The sequence below is a fragment of the Typha angustifolia genome, chromosome 7 (assembly GCF_048772165.1).
Source record: "Typha angustifolia cultivar Huaian chromosome 7, ASM4877216v1, whole genome shotgun sequence".
In the NCBI taxonomy this organism is placed as follows: Eukaryota; Viridiplantae; Streptophyta; class Magnoliopsida; order Poales; family Typhaceae; genus Typha; species Typha angustifolia.
Window position 1 is genome coordinate 17,993,178 of NC_133245.1, and position 17,257 is coordinate 18,010,434.

Here is a 17,257-nt window from a genome sequence, read left to right on the forward strand (position 1 = left end):
CACGTCAGCGCCATCACCTTCTGCTACCCCGAACCGCGAGGGTAAAATGGGAAATATATCCTGTAGAAATTAGAAAGAGGATCCAGGAACCGGGCATTGAACGGTTGAACCTCTTTGCAGTAATAAATAAAAGGGGAGAGACAACACGGCTACCGTCCAACTGCGCCGAGATTCGGGCGAGCGAAAGCTTTCTCCTCCTTTCTCCTTCTCCGAAGTCCGATCCAGCGTTAGGGTTTTCACCTTCGATAGCTATGTCGGTGAGCATTGCTTTTGTTCGATTTATAGAGTTTCGATGTCGTTGATCCCATTCCTTTTGTTCATAGTTTGTTGGAATTGATCTGTGTCCGCATTTCTCTCGGAAAAAATTGTGATTTTATTGGGTGCAAGTCTTAGATGAAGTCTACGGTCAAGATTTTAGGCATTGATATAAGAAAGGGATCCTGGTCCGCTTCAATCTTTTGAACAATGATCGAAACGGACGGGGAAAAAATCGTTTTAGCGTGAAAAGATTTGGTCGACATGTAAACCAGTTAGAACATGGCATTAGTTTGTAGTGATTCAATTTAGTCGAGTTTTTCTTCTGCGATCTCATTATCGAATCAAATGTGCACCAGATATGCTTGCATTTAACCTATTTTGTAGATCGGAACAAGCGAGGAAGATATTTTGCAGTTGTTATTTCGATCATAAGGACATGTTTAAGTTGAAAGCGTCAAAAAATATAACGTGATTGCTTCCTCTTGTACTAACTTTATGCTACTTTCATTTGGCTAATCGTAAGTCGCCTAAGGATTCACATTTGATTTGTATCATAATGAACTTAGTTATTGTGCTGTAAAGTAAAGCTGCTACTGTAATGGATCTACACTATCTATAAGTCATACTTTTATATGGACGATCTCATTTGAGATTATTTCTTTGTTCACTTGGCTTGCTTGTATATGAAAGTTGGTAAGCTCAATGTCGTAATAAGTTTGATTATAGAATTGGTCTGCAGTGGTGAAGTTTATACTTATGCATTTTGGTTTAGTGTATGGAGTCGAGAAAAGAAATCCCTCTGCAATTCCAGAAAGATTGCGAGATCAATAGTATAAATCCCACCCAAGTTACACTTATTCATATATTGAAAATCTCCTAAGAGTTTTGTGGACGATGCTAAAGGTTATATACAGGCATCTGTGTAGAAGAGGTGGTTTTTTAGTCTTTGCATGGTATGTGACAGTTTCGAGTCCATTTATTATACTTGATATAAGTATAGAATATGCATCAATTTTAACTTTATATACTTACCATATATAAATATCTGCAAGTTTTCACTCTGACCGCCACCTAAGAATGAAGTCTTTTGCTGTTTATCTTCAAGATGATGTATTGGACTGCTCATTCTTTAGGATAATCTGAAGGTAGTTTCGGACAGTTCCTGTATCTCTGTGCTTCATGACATGGTCTAAGAGTGGATCTTCTTTATGTAGGGATTTCAGCCTTGTTATGCTAAGTCATTACATGAGATCTGCCTGATATCTGATTGATAATTCATTTGTTGTAAGAGAAAGAGTCCATTTTTTATTTTGTCCTAACCTTATATGAAGAAATCTTCTTGTTTCTCTGTCTGCTTATTTCTTACTCATTATAGTCCTCTCACTGAAATAATTTAGCCGTGTGTCAGTTTTGTTGTAACTTCCTCTTACTTTTTTTTATCAGCTTCTGTCATTAGAAGTGGAATAAGAAGGATTAATTGTTTTTGGTGCATATATTTTCTTTAGCTGACTGAATTTTATCAGATATAACTGATCGTGTGGTTACTCGACCTAAACCAGATCTATTTCTTTCCTTGTTTATTCAATATCTATATTGTGTGAAGGTTATGTAATTATGCAAGCTAACAAAAGAAGAAGAATAGAAGGTCCGTTACTACTGCTGAAGTTTTCTTACACTAGTTCATTCTTTTGATAATTGAAGGCAAAGACAGTTAAGGTCACCAATGTTTCACTCCAAGCATCGCAGCAGGATGTCAAGGAATTTTTCTCTTTCTCTGGTGACATTCAATATATTGAAATGCAAAGGTATTTGGTCATTCTTTTGGTGCATTTCTACTTTTCTAGATTAAGTGCTAAGTTTTCTGCACTCTACAGTGAAGATGAGCTATCTCAAGTTGCATATATTACCTTCAAGGAAATTCAGGGAGCAGAGACCGCCATGCTTCTTTCGGTACATTTCATGCTTTTTCGATAAAAACCTATACATTTTGATGGATAGGTCATCCCATTTCTGGTCAAGGACATTTTTCAGTTTGATTAATTGATAACAAAGAGACCAGCATATCTACTTATATTTCTCTTTGTGGTTACCAGGGTGCATAATTCAATAATAATTAGGATATACTGAATTACCTGGAACATTAAGTGCCTATGGTTTTTTCCCCCCTTTAATCCTAACTACTTGGGTTGCCTATATGAATACTTCTTTCTTCCAGTCATCTCTATTTAGTGAAAGGAGTAAAATCTGGCAGTATGATCCATTAATTGGATGAGACAGAAAGAGAGGGGTGTGATTATGATTGTAACTTTGATTTAATTAATAGAAATTTTACTATCAGGTGTGTGATTCATTTATAGGATGCTTTGGTTGCTAACAGAAGTGGATAAGTCTACCTTACAACAGCTTCATGTATCTTTCACAGCAAGCTCCTCGCTTGCTCAATTTTTCTTTGGGGTCCAGGCACCAATTTTTAATTGCTGATATCTGCTTTATAGCTGATCATAGAAATCTGTTAATTCTTTCTTGGAGTTTTCTCAATTTGAGTTGTACTCTACAGCTCTGCCTGGCCATGTAGTTTGAATTTAAAGGCTTATGCTGCTGCTGCTGCTGATCTCATCTAATATTGTTTATTTCTTTTCTCATCTGTGGCATAGGGTGCAACAATAGTTGATATGCCTGTTGTCATCTTGCCAGCCATAGATTACCAACTCCCCGCAGCTGCTTTAGCTCCACCTACGGTAGACTATCTGTTATACACAATATTTTCTTCCCAGAATAATTTCTCACTGTATTTTCTCTAACAACTCTGCAATTGACAGGCAAAAGATAGCAAGCCTGTTGGTGCTGCAGAATCTGCTGTTCAAAAGGCCGAGGATATCGTAAGTGCAATGCTCGCCAAGGGATTCATTCTAGGCAAAGATGCTCTCAACAAAGCAAAGGCGCTTGACGAGAAGCATCAGTTCACATCTACAGCAACCGCGAAAGTCTCTTCTCTGGACAAGACAATTGGTTTCAGTGAGAAGATCAGCATGGGCACTTCAGCTGTCAATGAGAAGGTCAAGGAAATGGATCAGAAATTCCAGGTCTCTGAGAAGACTAAGTCAGCCATTGCAGCTGCAGAGCAGAAAGTGACCACTGCTGGCTCTGCCATCATGAGCAACAGGTATGTCTTAACTGGGGCAGCATGGGTAACTGGTGCCTTCAATAAGGTCGCGACGGCTGCAAGCGATGTGGGATCAAAGGCGAAGGAGAAATTAGTATCTGAGCAGGAGCAGGAGATGGAGAGAGACTTCACTCAAGTTCATATCTCTGAAAATCCTGATGCTGCACCTGCTGAGCTTCCAAATAATGAACCAGCCCAAGTTCATGTCTCTGAGACCCCCTATGCCACATCGGCTGAGCATTTAAACAAAGAACCAGCCGAGCATCCGAATAAGCCCGAATCTTTCCATGGGTTGATCCTGTGATTGTTTCTCCCACTTCGATATTCTGTCGTCTGGGTTTCCCTGAAGTTATGTTAGGTTGCATTGATGAAGTTGCAAAGTTTTGTTTCTATCTACAAACATCATTTGAGGAGTTCCAGTAATCCGTCATCACAAAAGAGCTGGTTTTCCAGTGGTTCCTTATTGTTCACTGTCAGTGCTTTCCTTTTTGTCTGTATTTGTTTGTTTGGGTAATCTAAGGGGATTGGCTACTGGACAAGTTAAGCGAGCATGGACCATTTTTAACGGCCGCTGCTAACCCGTTGTTTGCACAGATTGGAAGGTATACCTGATCTATGTTTCTCTTAGACCTTTTGTGATATATCTCCTTTCTCATGTCAACTTATTTGTCCGGCTAAGAAACCAAACAAGTTTGGAAATAGAAGATAGAGGCGGCGTGAGTTGGGATAACGCCGGCCCACTACGAACCATTGAGATAACCCAGTGGTGTGTGGTCCGTTTGCTCAATCCCTTGAGATAAGATGATACAAGTGTCAATGAACACATGGTGACAGGCCTATCCTACCTGTTAGTTTGGCTATGTGACTAAAATATAAGTTTCAATAACCCATATAATTAAGCCACAGGAGATAAGATAGTCCACAAAGAGTAATGCGTGTGAATCCAATCAATGTCTCCTTCTCTTCCACGCTAAGGACAGAAGGATAACGCATACACCGAACCAATTCGAGGCCGAAATCATATATTATATGCATTAAAGCCGTTCTAAAAAAAAAACATATGGAACTAATTAATCAATACGAATTCCAAATTCCCTACCAAATCTGCTAATGAAAAGAATACTAATCACAAGAGATAGGCGTACGAGAAATTTACTCCCAGAGCCAGCCGAACCACACTTCTTCACGAGTCACGAGACACGGCGCTTCCTTTCCTAGCGCTCACCGACGGCGCACGTTAGCGAAAGCTAAAGAACAGAGTATGGAAGAAGAAAAGATAATAGGAAAAGGAAAAAAAGAAAAGAAAAAGGAAAGCAGATCCAATACGAACGCCGACGTATAAACTAGCCCTTCTCTCTTGCCCCGAGAGACTCTGCTGCGCTACCATGCCATCATCTCACGTGCACTGGCTAAAGCCGACCGAGCTTCCGGTGGCGGAGTCTCCTCGCCTCCATGAGCCCCCGGTTGCCCTGTAACGCCGAAACGATCCCTCCTTCGTGCCGGCCGATCGCCGACACCGAAACCACTGCGAGACGACACGAATATAAAGAAAACATCATAAAACGTAGAGAGAAGAAAATGCGATCCCCGAATTGTACCTTGGGAATCGAAAGTCCTGGCGGAGCCGCCGAAGCTTGCTAAATCTGGAAAGAAGACAGCGAAAGCAATCAATAATTAAGGACGGAGTAAGAAGGAAAGAGATCGAGAGGGGTTAGACAGAAGAGAGACCATCAGGGGAAGGCTCGTGGGAGAAGAGGTAGAGGAGGAGGAAGCAGAGGAAGGTGAGAAGAGGGATGAGGTGGATCGATCTCTCCGTCCTCCGGGAGCTCGATCCGGTCGGCTTCTCTTCCTTGATCTCCTCCTCTTCCGCCGCCCCTCCTCCGCCGCCGCCGCTGTTGATCTGGGGCTTCGAGCTCGGCGATCCGATCGATTGCCTCTGCATTGCTAGAAAGAGAATTGAGTGCTTGGAGTGGCCTGTGAGCTGGAGAGAGAGAGGCCTTTAAAATGAGTCGCAATTTTGTGCTTTTTGCAGATAACTACCCAAACTTTGATATTATTGCAAAGAACCGACATCTTTTCAAAATTTACGAATAGACTCCTCGTAAATTTGCACAAATATCCTTGTTTTTTTTTTATATTTAAGCCCAAACATTCTTCGCGTTGGTAAACGGGGCTGGGCTCTAAAGAGAAGCTGGCCCGATCCGTTAAACACCCATGGGTTGCTCTAAATCTTCGGGCGCCCACGACATCTACCCGATAAACCCGAGATTGGCTACTTTTCCAGATGCCACGTGTTATTTTTTTTTTCAATTCCGGATAACTATCCTCTGCGAAAGAGAATATACTATGTCGATCTGTAATTTTTATCCCACTCATCGATTCTGCTTCTCTCCCTCCTCTTCAGGTCGCCGCCTCCACCTTCTTCTCCAAGAAAAGAGTTCGAGAGAGATTTAAGGGAGCGAAACAAAGATGGTGTTGTGGGAGATAACTTTGGGGACAGCCTACTTCTTAGGGTTGAAGCGAACCTACAGACTCGCGCTTAGGATTCAGAGGCGCCTTGTTGGGTCTAATCACGCCGAGATCCGCCAATTCATCCACAGGTGATCTTTTCTCACTTCTTTCTATTAGTTCTGTTTCTTTCGTTCAATAAATATGGTATCTTGATCGTGCTCTTCTTTCTCTTCTTTACGCTCCTATGATACTTGTAGAAATGATGCTTTAGATGGGAAATCTTTTCCTGAGCAAGAAGTGTGATGGGGATCGGGGGATCGGTATTTAGATCATTGCTAATGATCCCAAATTGTAGTTGTAAAGATGTTCGTATTGAGATCTTTCAGATTATTAATGTTGTTGGAAATGTGTTAGCTTTACATATTTTTCTTTTCCAAGATGTAGGATATCCCTATGAAATATTCACAATAGTTAAGCATCTCCAATTTATTGATCAACATAAAGTACAGATTCGTAACAAAATGTCAACGTAGTGAAGGTACTGTATTAAAGGTAATGAAAAAGAGCAAATAGCTAGAAGAATTGCATATGTAGAATTTTAATAACCATGAAGCAAGAAGAACTAAGATTTATTGTCTGCTCCAAGGAATCCCTCTTTCAAATTCACTGATGTTTATCACTACAATCTCACTTGACAATAAATAAAAAATTGATACAAAATAGTATTAGTGCTTAGTATGGGATACTACTTGGCCATTTGAGTAAAAGCTTACTATCTAATGTATGAATATAGGATATTCTATAGTTAACAGCTAGAAGCCAAGAATAAGTGATACCTCCTACGGTGTACACTTACACTTTAAACAACACAAGGGTCTGTATTCTTATCTGATGGAAATTTTTTATTGTGCTGGAAATTAGTTGTAGCTATTTAGCCATAATTATTCACTTGTGACAGCTCTACGAATCTTATTTGTTTCTCCATTTGCATGAAAAATACATGATTATGGTGTATAACAAGTTGTGGGGTCACTTTTTATTAATATGACATCTAGAATCAGCATCATTGTTCCAATACTCTTTTGGCATCATGGAGCTTTGGATTAGAAATATTTGTGGTTTGCTGCTCCTAAATGCAAATGATGAATAAAACCATTTTAACTGATGAATAGAACCATAGAGAATTCTTTGATGTCTTTTATACTTGTCTAGGTTGACTTTTTAGTTACATTGGTGGGGCTCTGAAATTGATTAACCATTTCTTTGAGTAGATCTATATGCTCTTTAATCAATACATAATTGGCCACATAAACAGTAAGCATTTGCCTCCGTTCATTATCATTATGTATGACAATTGTTTTGGACAGGCGCACTCGAATTGTTTTTGACGTGGTGCTCAGAGTTCACCAAACCATACAGCAGCGGGACCTAGAAGTTGGTAGGAATCTCGGCAACTGGATTCTTCGGTGGCTTGACCGTATGAAACCATCAGCAGAGATACGTGCCCCACCCAACCAGCTTCTAGCTGTCAGCAGATACGGCCCTAAGCATCTAACAAGCTCTAGCCAGCCCCTCACAACTCAAAGGCCCGAGCTTCAATTCAGACATCACGGAAACAAATTGAAATCATTCTTCAGCCCCTCAAATCTTCCAGCAAAATCCTTCCCAACCATAGCCATGATGATGCGGCCAATGAAACTGGCAGCTATGAATCATCAGTACAGGCACCTCTCATGTTACTCGCCTAGTCTTCCAGAAATGCAATACAGGAATGGCAGAGCTCAAGGTGTCTTTCGCAGGGATATTGCACAGTGGATGCTGCAAAACTGACTAATTAGCTGCCAATTTTCTTACCAGCTCTTTTGCACATAGGGTCTGCAACTCCGCATCATTCTGTCTGCTACTCTCCGGTCTCCACAGTTTGTCGAGTGGAAGATGTTGTACTCTTGATGATTGGCTTGACTACTTGAGTTATGTGATCAGAAAGGTCTATCATCTATATTTCTGTAGTTGGTCTTCAAGCCCTTTGCCGTGGTTTCCTTCTTCATCTTCTTGTATTTGTCAGTAGCAAGAAATTCTGAATGATGTCAAAAATTTTAGTTCGTACTACTGATTTGTTATCAGGAGGGTTCATATGTGGTTAGACTCTTCATCATGTAAAATGTTTTGCTGTGCACCATGGTGAAATATTGGAACCTTTATATAAATCCTCTCCTAGGACTAGTTATGCTGCTTCTGTAGCTACAGATGCGAATTACGTTGTTCCATTAGCTATCTATTATAACTGTTTTGATTCGGTGTGTTGAGGAATAGCACGACGACATATGGCATGTGGAACTTCTGAATCAGATGTCCCAGCTCACTCTGCTACGGGGATCGGTGTCTTTGTATTCACAGAGGATTAATTATTTGTTCAACCTATGTCTAATTACTGAGTTATTGAATTGTTAAAAGAAACTCTGTTTTTATTTTAAAACTGAAAAAGTCAACATTTAATAATCATAAATGAAAAAAGAAGAAGAAATTCTCAAAACTAAAAGAGCAAAAGATCTGCTTATATGAGTCAGAGCTCAGTAGCTCTCGATTGATCAAAAAGACTCTTTAAGTATATCTCCAGAGCCACCACCCCAAAACCAATTACTATGTCATCTACCTGCGTGTGTATAACTCAACACTTTGCTAGAGGTTGTATGATTTTATGACACTCCTGTGCAAGTGTTGTAAGTCAAGAGTGGACAGATCGAATCACCAGCGAGAATATCCACAAGTTCTGATGCATCCAAGAGTTATCATAACGTAGAGGGCCTCCAGAGCTCCCTTTCACTTCTACAAAAGGGAGGCCTTCTCTATAACAAAGCATGTGGCACCTGCAGAGAGAGGCAGTCCATCAGTATTCCTCAATATGAAGCCTACCTCAAATTTAGCCTGAGAATAGGAGGAAGCTCGTCTCAGAAGCTCCTCACAGCACGACACTCTTTTACACTGTTCCTTCCAAAAAAAGAGAGAGAGAGAGAGAAGAAAGAAGTGTCAAAATAGACGGCCGGCCAGGCGCATTTTAGCAGAACCGTCGCCGTTAGCTTAAAAAAAATACCCCCTGATGAGGGCAGCTAATCGCGGCGAGCGACACGTGGAGACAATGCTGAAGGCTGATCGATTTTTCTTTCATTTTTTAATTCCAATTTAAATCCAATCAACGATGACTATTTTTTTATTTATTAATTGTTTGTTATATTTTCCGTTTGACCTCTTCTCGTATCTCTTCCCTCGCGAGTAACCACCGATGTTGACGGATCCTTGGGAAAGGGAAGGGGCGCGTGATCCGAATCCCAACCCTAACCCTAACCCCAATTCTGGCTTCTCTTCTTCCCTTCCCTACGATCCGATCTCTCCGGCTCCAGATTTCCTCTCGATCCGCCCTAATTTCCTCCGATCAAATCTAAATCAAGAGAGGAAACTGCTCGGAATTTGTTACGTTTTCATCGCCTAATCGCATCCTAGATCAAAAGTTGCAACCTTGACATTCGATTCGATCAAAAGATTTAATCTTGGGGAGATAAATCAACCGAGTTCTTACCCAAATATCCATTCTTTATAAGGGAGGATTGGAGATGAGCGACGGCGGTGGCGGAGACAAGGCAGCGAGGCTAGAGGACGAGCAACTCGCGGAGCTGCGCGAAATCTTCCGCTCCTTTGATCGGAACAACGACGGAAGCCTCACCCAGTTGGAGCTCGGCTCTCTTCTCCGATCGCTTGGCCTCAAGCCGAGTCCAGACCAGCTCGAAGCTTTGATCCAAAAGGCCGACACGAACTCCAACGGGCTCGTGGAATTCTCCGAGTTCATCGGTCTCGTCGCGCCAGAGCTCGTCCCGGCGAAGTCTCCTTACACGGAGCAGCAGCTCCAGCAGTTGTTTCGGGTGTTCGATCGCGACGGCAATGGATTCATCACGGCCGCCGAGCTCGCGCATTCGATGGCTAAGCTTGGCCATGCGCTCACAGCGAAGGAGCTCACTGGCATGATCAAGGAGGCCGACACCGATGGGGATGGCCGTATCAGCTTCCAGGAGTTCTCCCAGGCCATCACATCCGCCGCCTTCGACAACTGCTGGTCTTGAATCCATCTTTGGGTAATCTCTCCCTTGTTGCTCTATTAGATTGTCTGTTCATTGGCCATTGTTGTATCTTTTTTCTTTTCTGTATACATGATTGTTTCTTTGCATGATGAATTCAAATTGTGGAGGAGTTTGCTTGGGAGAATTTGTTTTTGGATTGTGTAAATAAGGGGAGGAAATTGGTTCCTTTCTCTTCCTCTTTTTAAAGTTGGAAAGATTGCATCTTTTAAACTCATGATTGTGAGTTCTGACTTGTGAGAGTATATCAATAAATTGAAGGATGAAACTTGTGCATGAACTGTTGCTTTATATTAAGAGCTCCATTTTTCCCCACTTTTTATGTGGTGTATCTGAAATCAAATGATTAATAATAGGAAAGGAGGAAATGGCAGAGTTGGGTTAATCAGAGGACTGCCTGAAAAGTTCAATTAGTGCGCAATATGGTAGATTTGCAAACTCCATTTAGAAGCCTTCTATAACTGTCTATTTGTATGGAAGAATGCTGTTACCTCAAGCAAATAAATCTAGAATCTTGATCAACCCTTGGGTAGAGTGTGATTGTTTATTGTACAATGTACTAAAAGAATTTACTATGGAACAAAATGAATGGGTTTTTTAATATCTATTAGGAAATTATTGATCAACAAGGGTTTTGAAGTGATATAGAAGCATGTCGCCCTTCTGAAGTAATAGTTTCAACTTGCTTTATCAATGGAAACTAGTGAGTGATTAAGAGTGCAATTTGCTATTGCCATTCTTAAGGGGAGGGGGTATATTTTTCAGCCTTCCAGTCTTATCATGAAAATGATTTGTCTCTGAGCATTATTGGGTTATTAATTTTTACTGAAAAGTAGGCATCTGAAAGAATTAAATGCCTAATGATAGACTGCAATATATTAGGAATCGCGTTGGATATGCTCTGCTGCTCAGGTTAAACTTTAACAGCAGAAACATAATTTTAGACTACTAGACAAACTGCGATACGCCGGCAGTGAGAGGATATCCCTCTGAGACCCTAATTTTACAGACATTTACTGTCAGAATCCTATTCACATTTTTGTGAAGAATCTGAATGTATAAATCCTTTTGGTTGATCATGTAACTCCAAAAGGTATGGTGTATGAGTCTGATTGGTTATATTTGTCAAAAATTGAAGAATAATCATTGCAGATCACATCATTGGTGACACTCAGACTAGATAGATGTTATATTGAGGTATTTCTCAAATGGGCAACCTCATCAAAGATTAGCTGCACAACTTTGTTTGCAAACTCAATAGAGCAAATCTCAGGAAGAAGCTTCAGAAGCTAACAAATCTTAAACATTGGCATTGCCAACATATGTATGACAGTGCAACAACCTTCGACAATCTTTTTTAACAATACTGTTTATGAGATCTTGCTTTACCTTCAAGGAAGCCATCTCTATTTTTGTTTATTTCTTAAGCATTAGAAGGGCATGAGAGAAGGCTTTTCAAAAACTATTACACTTACATCTTGCTTACAGGAGAGATATGTCACACAACCAACAAACCAAAAGAATATGTTATTTTCACCAAATAGTGAACATTAAATGATCAAACCTACAGAAATTCAATGACAACTACACTTAAGGAGGAAAGGAATCATTTCACTGAAGCTGTCAACATTTCAAAGGATCTGCATTCTTTTAGTGAAAAAAAAAATTAAAAAGACTTGTCAAATCTTATGGCTTACAAGATTTGAAGAGAAAATATGTTTTCTGCTATTCATCAATTTATCATTTTAGTTGTATCAATTAAAAAAAATATTTCTTTTTTCTGACACATTTACAGATCGATTTGTTCAACCTTTGCAGAAGCTGAATGGCATTTCTCATCGAGGACAAAAATAATCTTTTGAATACTAGGATGATATATTGCTATGTATATGATGATTTGCTAAAACTAATACAAAAACAAGGACAAAGTAAGAAATTCTTTCTTTTTCTCTGATGAAAGTACAAAACTGAGCAGAATTTGACCAGCTCTTATTCCGATTGCTTGAGCATCTTATCAAATGTCATGACATCTATGTGTTACCTGATCTGAAGTGATGTTCATCTAACATATGAGGCAGATTTGAAGAATTTGTCGAAGAAAAGAAATCAGCTTCACTGCCTTTGAGAGGTACTGTTAGGACTAATCGTTGTCATTGACATTGTCTTCCTGTTGCAAGATTTTGATTGAGATTACTTTGTGAGATCAATTAATGAATTGAATAATATGTGGTTCTATTTTTCTACAGGGTTGATATCCTTCACCAACTAAAGCAGATAAACTTTTTGGTAATTTGGGAGAAAAAGAAATCTTTTTTCCTTTTGGTATGAACTGCAAACCGTAACTTTGCCTCAGCACTACTATCTGTAATGAGAATATCATTACTAAATGATGGCCATCTAATTACTGCCAAAATTGTCAATTGCTTGAGGAAAAAATCATGCCTGACCATTAACTTTGTGAAAAAGAAACTATTTGGATTTACTTCTCGTCTTCTTTGTTCTTCGTTGCATACTCTGAGCATATATGATCACGTGAGAGAAAGCAGCTGATCCTCCGCAATCAAATTCACAAACTCGTCAGCTGTTCACATGAAGGATTTTGATTGATGGAATAAATCGAATCTATTAAGGAGGATGACTGACTTTTTTTTCGCATTTCTAATTTAAAAATTATATATATTTACGCAAAGTTTTGCCGACTTACACACAACCACTTTAATGTAATTAGGGTAAAACTCCGCACATATCCCTTTTACCCTCTCACCTACAACATTATAGGTAAATCCCGACGGCCCTCATTGTTATATGATTAATTTTATCTAAAAAGGTATTTAGAAAGCAAAGATGTCATGGGATTGAATTCTCTAATTGAATAAGAAGATTAAAACAAAATTAGTTCTAATATTAGGATAGGTGCACAGATTTGTCTTTCCCTACTAGTTGACATATAAATGTCTTCTTCTCATATGATCTTTGTCTTATACAAGGATAATATATGACACATGTTAGTAGCTAAAGCTCACAATGCTTTTGGATGTTTTTGGACTACTAGTTCAACTGTTGGCTCTCCTCCTCTTATAGTTTATTTGCCAACTTTATGCAAGTCCAAGAGAGAAATAGTCAAGGTGGTAGATAAAATGTCAGTTGAGAAATAGGTGCAGGTGTAAACTTTAAAATAAAAAAACAAAAGAGAGGGAGAGAGGGAGAGAGGGAGAGAGAGAGAGCCAAAGACCAAGAGACCTTCAAAGTTCAAACATTTAAAACAATAAAAGCTTGCAAGTGCCAAAAGTCCTACACCCATAATTCAACAATTCTCTTAAGCAAGAAATATGCCAAGAGTTAGGTGATGGTATGGTAAAAGAGCATTAAAAGTTAGCCACCCTAACTCAAAGACTTGGGGACAGTGATATAGTATTTAAAGCTTAGGTTAGAACGGTTTGAGTATAAGTTCTAGGCTGGTGACCTAATACTTGGGATTGATTGGCTGATGTGAACTTGGGATTGTGGATGAGAAAAGAAATTTTATGGTCGAATCTATCCTTCTTTGGATTAATTTGTGATTAGAATTCAAATGAAGACAAAGATGATGTCCAGAGTCTTCAAATCTATATGTTTAATTTTAAGGATTAGTAACTCTGGTACTATCTTAAGTTCCTATAAGTATTATATATATATATCTAGTAGTATCTAATATCTGATCAATTCTCTGCAAACAGAAGCCCATTAGCTAATGTCATTCCCAACAACCATTTAGACCAGATTAAAAGTTTAAATATTAAAAGAAAAAAAATGGTACAAGATGGTTAATGACAAACGGCTGATCTAATTAAGGAGTAATTAATATAATCAAGTAAGAGCTAGGAGAAGGCAGTGCACAGTCTCACTCAAACTCTCTGCTGGGTCCCACCATATACATTTGTGCGATTCTGCCTAATGACGTCTCTCACTCCCCCATTGGACTTCCGAGAATCAAACCACACTTGAAGTGTCATTTACTCATGATGACAGTTTTTGAAAACATAATCCCTTTCTAGGCCGCCCAATCCAACTTTATATATACGGAGGTCTGTGTTTCCTTGTTTATATTTAGAGGCAATCCAATCTTTTTTCGGATAAACAGGTAGGCATGGGAGCGTTGTATAATGTTCCACTGTATCTTTGTTCAATATGGTTGGGTGAAAATAGAATCTAAACATACATATACGTGTGTGTGTCTCTTTCTCTCTCTCTCTCTCTCTCTCTCTCTCTCTCTCTCTGTATATATATATATATATATATATATATATGGGGTGGGGGGGTTTGTCGTCTTGGTCATCACATCGACTTCCTTATATGAAGTCACTTAATTCTCTCTTCTGCAAATAGATAGGATTTCGATCGCCATGGGTCGAGGTCGAGCTCCGTGCTGCGCGAAGATCGGATTGAACAAGGGGTCATGGACGCCGGAGGAGGACATGAGACTCGTCGCCTACATTCAGAAGCATGGCCACGCGAATTGGCGCGCTCTGCCCAAACTCGCAGGTAATTTCTTTCTCTTTCTCTTTCTCTTCTCTTCTCTTGTATGAGCTTTTCTTCAAAAGATTCGATTTTGCTTTCTTTTTTCACACTTGGAATGCAATGGAACAGTAACTTTTACTTGGATTGACACTTGGGTATTTCGCAATTTTGGGAAACAGGATTGCTTCGTTGCGGCAAGAGCTGCCGCCTGAGGTGGATCAACTACCTTCGCCCGGACATCAAGCGTGGGAACTTCACTTTAGAAGAAGAGGAGACCATCGTAAAGCTACACAATTTGCTTGGAAACAAGTAGGATGTTATGTTAATTATCACACCTCTTGCTTCCTATCTTAATCGCTGATATATATATATATATATATATATAAATGTAAACGTCTATGTGACTATGAATGCAGATGGTCGAAAATTGCGGCTTGCCTACCGGGGAGGACCGATAACGAGATCAAGAACGTCTGGAACACACACTTGAAGAAGAGGATGGTATCAAGAGAGCAGCGCACCAAGAAGGACAAGTGCGAATCAGAGTCCCCAACCTCATCCTCCTCTGCCACCCCGGTCGGCTCTGCTTCGCTGTCCGTATCGGTGTCGCCGTGCTCGTCCTCGTCCTGTTCCTCCAACATGAACCAAGGCATAGGCCAAGGAGCAGGAGCAGGACAAACACCTGACGACATTGCCCAAGAGGAGTGTGAGAAGCTGTATAGCTGCAGCTTGGAGATACCAGACATAGACATCGAACCGGATATTTGGAGCATGATATATAGTAGCTCGGAATTGTGGGAGGAGAACGGAACAAAGATATTGGAGGATTGTAAGGAATCAAAGGGGAGTGAGAGCAGAGAGTGGTTGGAGAACTTGGAGAAGGAGCTTGGACTCCGGGAAGAAGCAGGTGAAGACGACCAAGAGAGGGATGCTGTTCAGCAGCAGCAGCTGCTGCTGGGCCCCTGGAATGAGATGGAGAGAGATCCAGTAGCCAGTTATTTTCAAACGGACCCCTCTCCTCCTCCTAATTAAATATATATACATATATATGAATATATATATATATATATGTATTATAATTACAACTACATTACATATGACTTTTCCTTTTTTTCTTTAAAAAGAAGAAGAAGAAGAAATATTTGGTGTCCCAATACAATGTCATGGAATCAAAGGTAGGTTAGGTTTGCATTGATACTGTGGCATGTCTTGGGACATTTTCCTAACACTCTCTGTCAGCAAGTCAGTCAAAGCTTTAGTAGGTTAGTATTATTTTTATATAAACAGAGACTACGTCATCCCCATGAAGATATGATGCAATAGTATTCTCTCATCGGTTGCAGCTCCTTAGTGTCCGTAGAGTTCGTGTGTACTACTAGTCTACAGCGATCTTAACAGATTCGCTGGACATTAGACTTTCTAAGTCCGCATCGGTCTTGGATGTATATTTTGTAGCATTTCTTTTTTATTTTTAAAAGCACTCTGGACTTGTTATAATATATATATTAATGATGCTGTCCGTGATGATTGCGAAGTGGTGAAACTTGTTGGATTTGGTAAGAAATAGTGAACTAATTATGTGTTGGCCAACCATCTGGATTACTTAGATTTTAAGGACTTCTGGTTGGGACTACACATTCCAAACCAAATAATTTTATTTCTTTATTTTACTATAGAATTTTCCTTAATAAAAATACCTAAATATGTTAGGCACTCATGTCGAATTTGGTCCGATCCAATTGGGCCAATGGGTTAGGAAACAAGGCCCATGGCCTAGGTAGGCCAACTAATGATTGAAAATGTTATGCATCTAACGGTATTGCAATTGAGATTTTTTAAAAAAAAAATCTCTTATTTTGTTTTATTTTTAGGAAAGCACGTAAGCAAATACATTTAATTACTATTCAATGATAACAATTGAAGAAGAGGGAGAATAGAGCAATGACTCGTTAACGCAAACCTCAAACTTAGTCTACAATAGATAACACTATAGGTAAAGTAAGCATCAAGTCTGAGAGCACCAAAAGATTTAAAAAAGAGAATAATTTTCAGGCTTCACAGAAGCGAAGACTTCGAGTCATTATGCAATTCCATTACAATCTATTGGTCCATGACACAGCTTTGTGAAGCGCATGAGGTTGGAGAATCAAAAATCATCAACCTACAATGAGAAGGAAAGGAACAACTTACAAGATCTAGCTACACGGACTAGACAACAAAATAGAAGTAGAAACTCCCAACACTGTTGGCCACCACAGCCTACAAAAGTGCACAGGAGAACTCAACCAAGAGGGGGCAAGCTCAAGGCAAGCCGACCAAACCCTAACCTAGCCCAAACCAAGCCAAGTCAAGCTGATACCAACCAAGCAGGACCAACCGGTTCCCACTAAGCCAAACTAACTCACAAACCTGCCCAACAACTATCTCTCATCCCAAGCTCTAGTAAAGGCCAGGCCATGGCAAAGCCCCAGCCTTGGCCAAGCTCCTAGGAAGATGAGGCCGAGGGAAAGCTCGTCGGCTACTAGTAGGGGAGCCAATGAGACTAGCAAAATAGGGTATGCTCGATTAGTAAAGGTGAAGCGTGGTGGTAGTAGGAAAAATGATGCAATAACTGGATAACAAAGAGAGAAAGTGGAGGGTGAAGGAGGAAACGAGTGAGCATGAGGAAGGAAAATCAGAGGGATGTGTGGAACAACCGAAAATGAAGAGAGTGAAAAGGGAAGAGAAGCAAAGCGAGTTTACGCCAAAAGAACTTCCTTAG

The 17,257-nt window shown here is 39.9% G+C and overlaps 5 protein-coding genes across 8 annotated transcripts; 4 read left to right on the forward strand and 1 right to left on the reverse strand.

The window, feature by feature from the left end:
• The first annotated feature begins 100 nt into the window (after nucleotides 1-100).
• Nucleotides 101-4,696, forward strand: LOC140762010 (binding partner of ACD11 1-like). Its single transcript, XM_073099605.1, has 5 exons — nucleotides 101-257; nucleotides 1,960-2,063; nucleotides 2,133-2,208; nucleotides 2,913-2,996; nucleotides 3,078-4,696. The coding sequence occupies exons 1-5, from the start codon at nucleotides 252-254 to the stop codon at nucleotides 3,723-3,725; spliced, it is 918 nt and encodes a 305-aa protein (XP_072955706.1). The 5' UTR covers nucleotides 101-251; the 3' UTR covers nucleotides 3,726-4,696.
• On the reverse strand, nucleotides 4,330-5,404 carry LOC140762015 (uncharacterized). Of its 2 annotated transcripts, XR_012104682.1 has the most exons (4): nucleotides 5,150-5,404; nucleotides 5,020-5,064; nucleotides 4,567-4,946; nucleotides 4,330-4,466 (listed from the first exon to the last, which is right to left on the reverse strand). XR_012104682.1 is itself a non-coding variant. In XM_073099609.1 (3 exons), exons 1-3 carry the CDS (start codon nucleotides 5,361-5,363, stop codon nucleotides 4,831-4,833), a joined length of 375 nt encoding a protein of 124 aa, XP_072955710.1. In that variant the 5' UTR covers nucleotides 5,364-5,404; the 3' UTR covers nucleotides 4,463-4,830. The 2 variants fall into 2 exon arrangements, 1 of the variants encoding a protein (XP_072955710.1); XM_073099609.1 differs by having other exon boundaries at nucleotides 4,463-4,946.
• Nucleotides 5,405-5,759: 355 nt separating this feature from the next.
• On the forward strand, nucleotides 5,760-8,187 carry LOC140762012 (uncharacterized). Its single transcript, XM_073099606.1, has 2 exons — nucleotides 5,760-6,021; nucleotides 7,240-8,187. The coding sequence occupies exons 1-2, from the start codon at nucleotides 5,891-5,893 to the stop codon at nucleotides 7,700-7,702; spliced, it is 594 nt and encodes a 197-aa protein (XP_072955707.1). The 5' UTR covers nucleotides 5,760-5,890; the 3' UTR covers nucleotides 7,703-8,187.
• A 931-nt stretch (nucleotides 8,188-9,118) lies between these two features.
• LOC140762013 (probable calcium-binding protein CML11) lies at nucleotides 9,119-12,445 on the forward strand. Of its 3 annotated transcripts, XR_012104681.1 has the most exons (3): nucleotides 9,119-9,996; nucleotides 12,078-12,127; nucleotides 12,246-12,445. XR_012104681.1 is itself a non-coding variant. In XM_073099608.1 (2 exons), exon 1 carries the CDS (start codon nucleotides 9,481-9,483, stop codon nucleotides 9,982-9,984), a length of 504 nt encoding a protein of 167 aa, XP_072955709.1. In that variant the 5' UTR covers nucleotides 9,119-9,480; the 3' UTR covers nucleotides 9,985-9,996; nucleotides 11,795-12,071. The 3 variants fall into 3 exon arrangements, 2 of the variants coding, with proteins under 2 accessions (XP_072955709.1, XP_072955708.1); XM_073099608.1 differs by lacking the exons at nucleotides 12,078-12,127; nucleotides 12,246-12,445 and adding an exon at nucleotides 11,795-12,071; XM_073099607.1 differs by lacking the exons at nucleotides 12,078-12,127; nucleotides 12,246-12,445 and adding an exon at nucleotides 11,818-12,071.
• A 1,614-nt stretch (nucleotides 12,446-14,059) lies between these two features.
• On the forward strand, nucleotides 14,060-16,044 carry LOC140763201 (myb-related protein Zm1-like). The gene is made up of 4 exons (XM_073101285.1): nucleotides 14,060-14,119; nucleotides 14,365-14,520; nucleotides 14,676-14,805; nucleotides 14,913-16,044. Exons 2-4 carry the CDS (start codon nucleotides 14,382-14,384, stop codon nucleotides 15,526-15,528), a joined length of 885 nt encoding a protein of 294 aa, XP_072957386.1. The 5' UTR covers nucleotides 14,060-14,119; nucleotides 14,365-14,381; the 3' UTR covers nucleotides 15,529-16,044.
• The last annotated feature ends 1,213 nt before the right edge of the window (nucleotides 16,045-17,257 follow it).

Excerpts from the sequence above, each read along its gene's own strand:
- LOC140762013 (XM_073099608.1), top strand. The coding sequence starts at position 9,481 with ATGAGCGACGGCGGTGGCGGAGACAAGGCAGCGAGGCTAGAGGACGAG.
- LOC140762015 (XM_073099609.1), bottom strand. The coding sequence starts at position 5,363 with ATGCAGAGGCAATCGATCGGATCGCCGAGCTCGAAGCCCCAGATCAAC. Across the intron at positions 5,065-5,149 it reads CCACGAGCCTTCCCCTGATG|ATTTAGCAAGCTTCGGCGGC; the intron begins GTCTCTCTTCTG and ends TCTTCTTTCCAG. Across the intron at positions 4,947-5,019 it reads CAGGACTTTCGATTCCCAAG|TGGTTTCGGTGTCGGCGATC; the intron begins GTACAATTCGGG and ends GTCGTCTCGCAG.
- LOC140763201 (XM_073101285.1), top strand. The coding sequence starts at position 14,382 with ATGGGTCGAGGTCGAGCTCCGTGCTGCGCGAAGATCGGATTGAACAAG. Across the intron at positions 14,521-14,675 it reads CGCTCTGCCCAAACTCGCAG|GATTGCTTCGTTGCGGCAAG; the intron begins GTAATTTCTTTC and ends TTTGGGAAACAG. Across the intron at positions 14,806-14,912 it reads CACAATTTGCTTGGAAACAA|ATGGTCGAAAATTGCGGCTT; the intron begins GTAGGATGTTAT and ends CTATGAATGCAG.
- LOC140762010 (XM_073099605.1), top strand. Across the intron at positions 2,209-2,912 it reads AGACCGCCATGCTTCTTTCG|GGTGCAACAATAGTTGATAT; the intron begins GTACATTTCATG and ends TCTGTGGCATAG. Across the intron at positions 2,997-3,077 it reads CTGCTTTAGCTCCACCTACG|GCAAAAGATAGCAAGCCTGT; the intron begins GTAGACTATCTG and ends TGCAATTGACAG.
- LOC140762012 (XM_073099606.1), top strand. The coding sequence starts at position 5,891 with ATGGTGTTGTGGGAGATAACTTTGGGGACAGCCTACTTCTTAGGGTTG. Across the intron at positions 6,022-7,239 it reads ATCCGCCAATTCATCCACAG|GCGCACTCGAATTGTTTTTG; the intron begins GTGATCTTTTCT and ends TGTTTTGGACAG.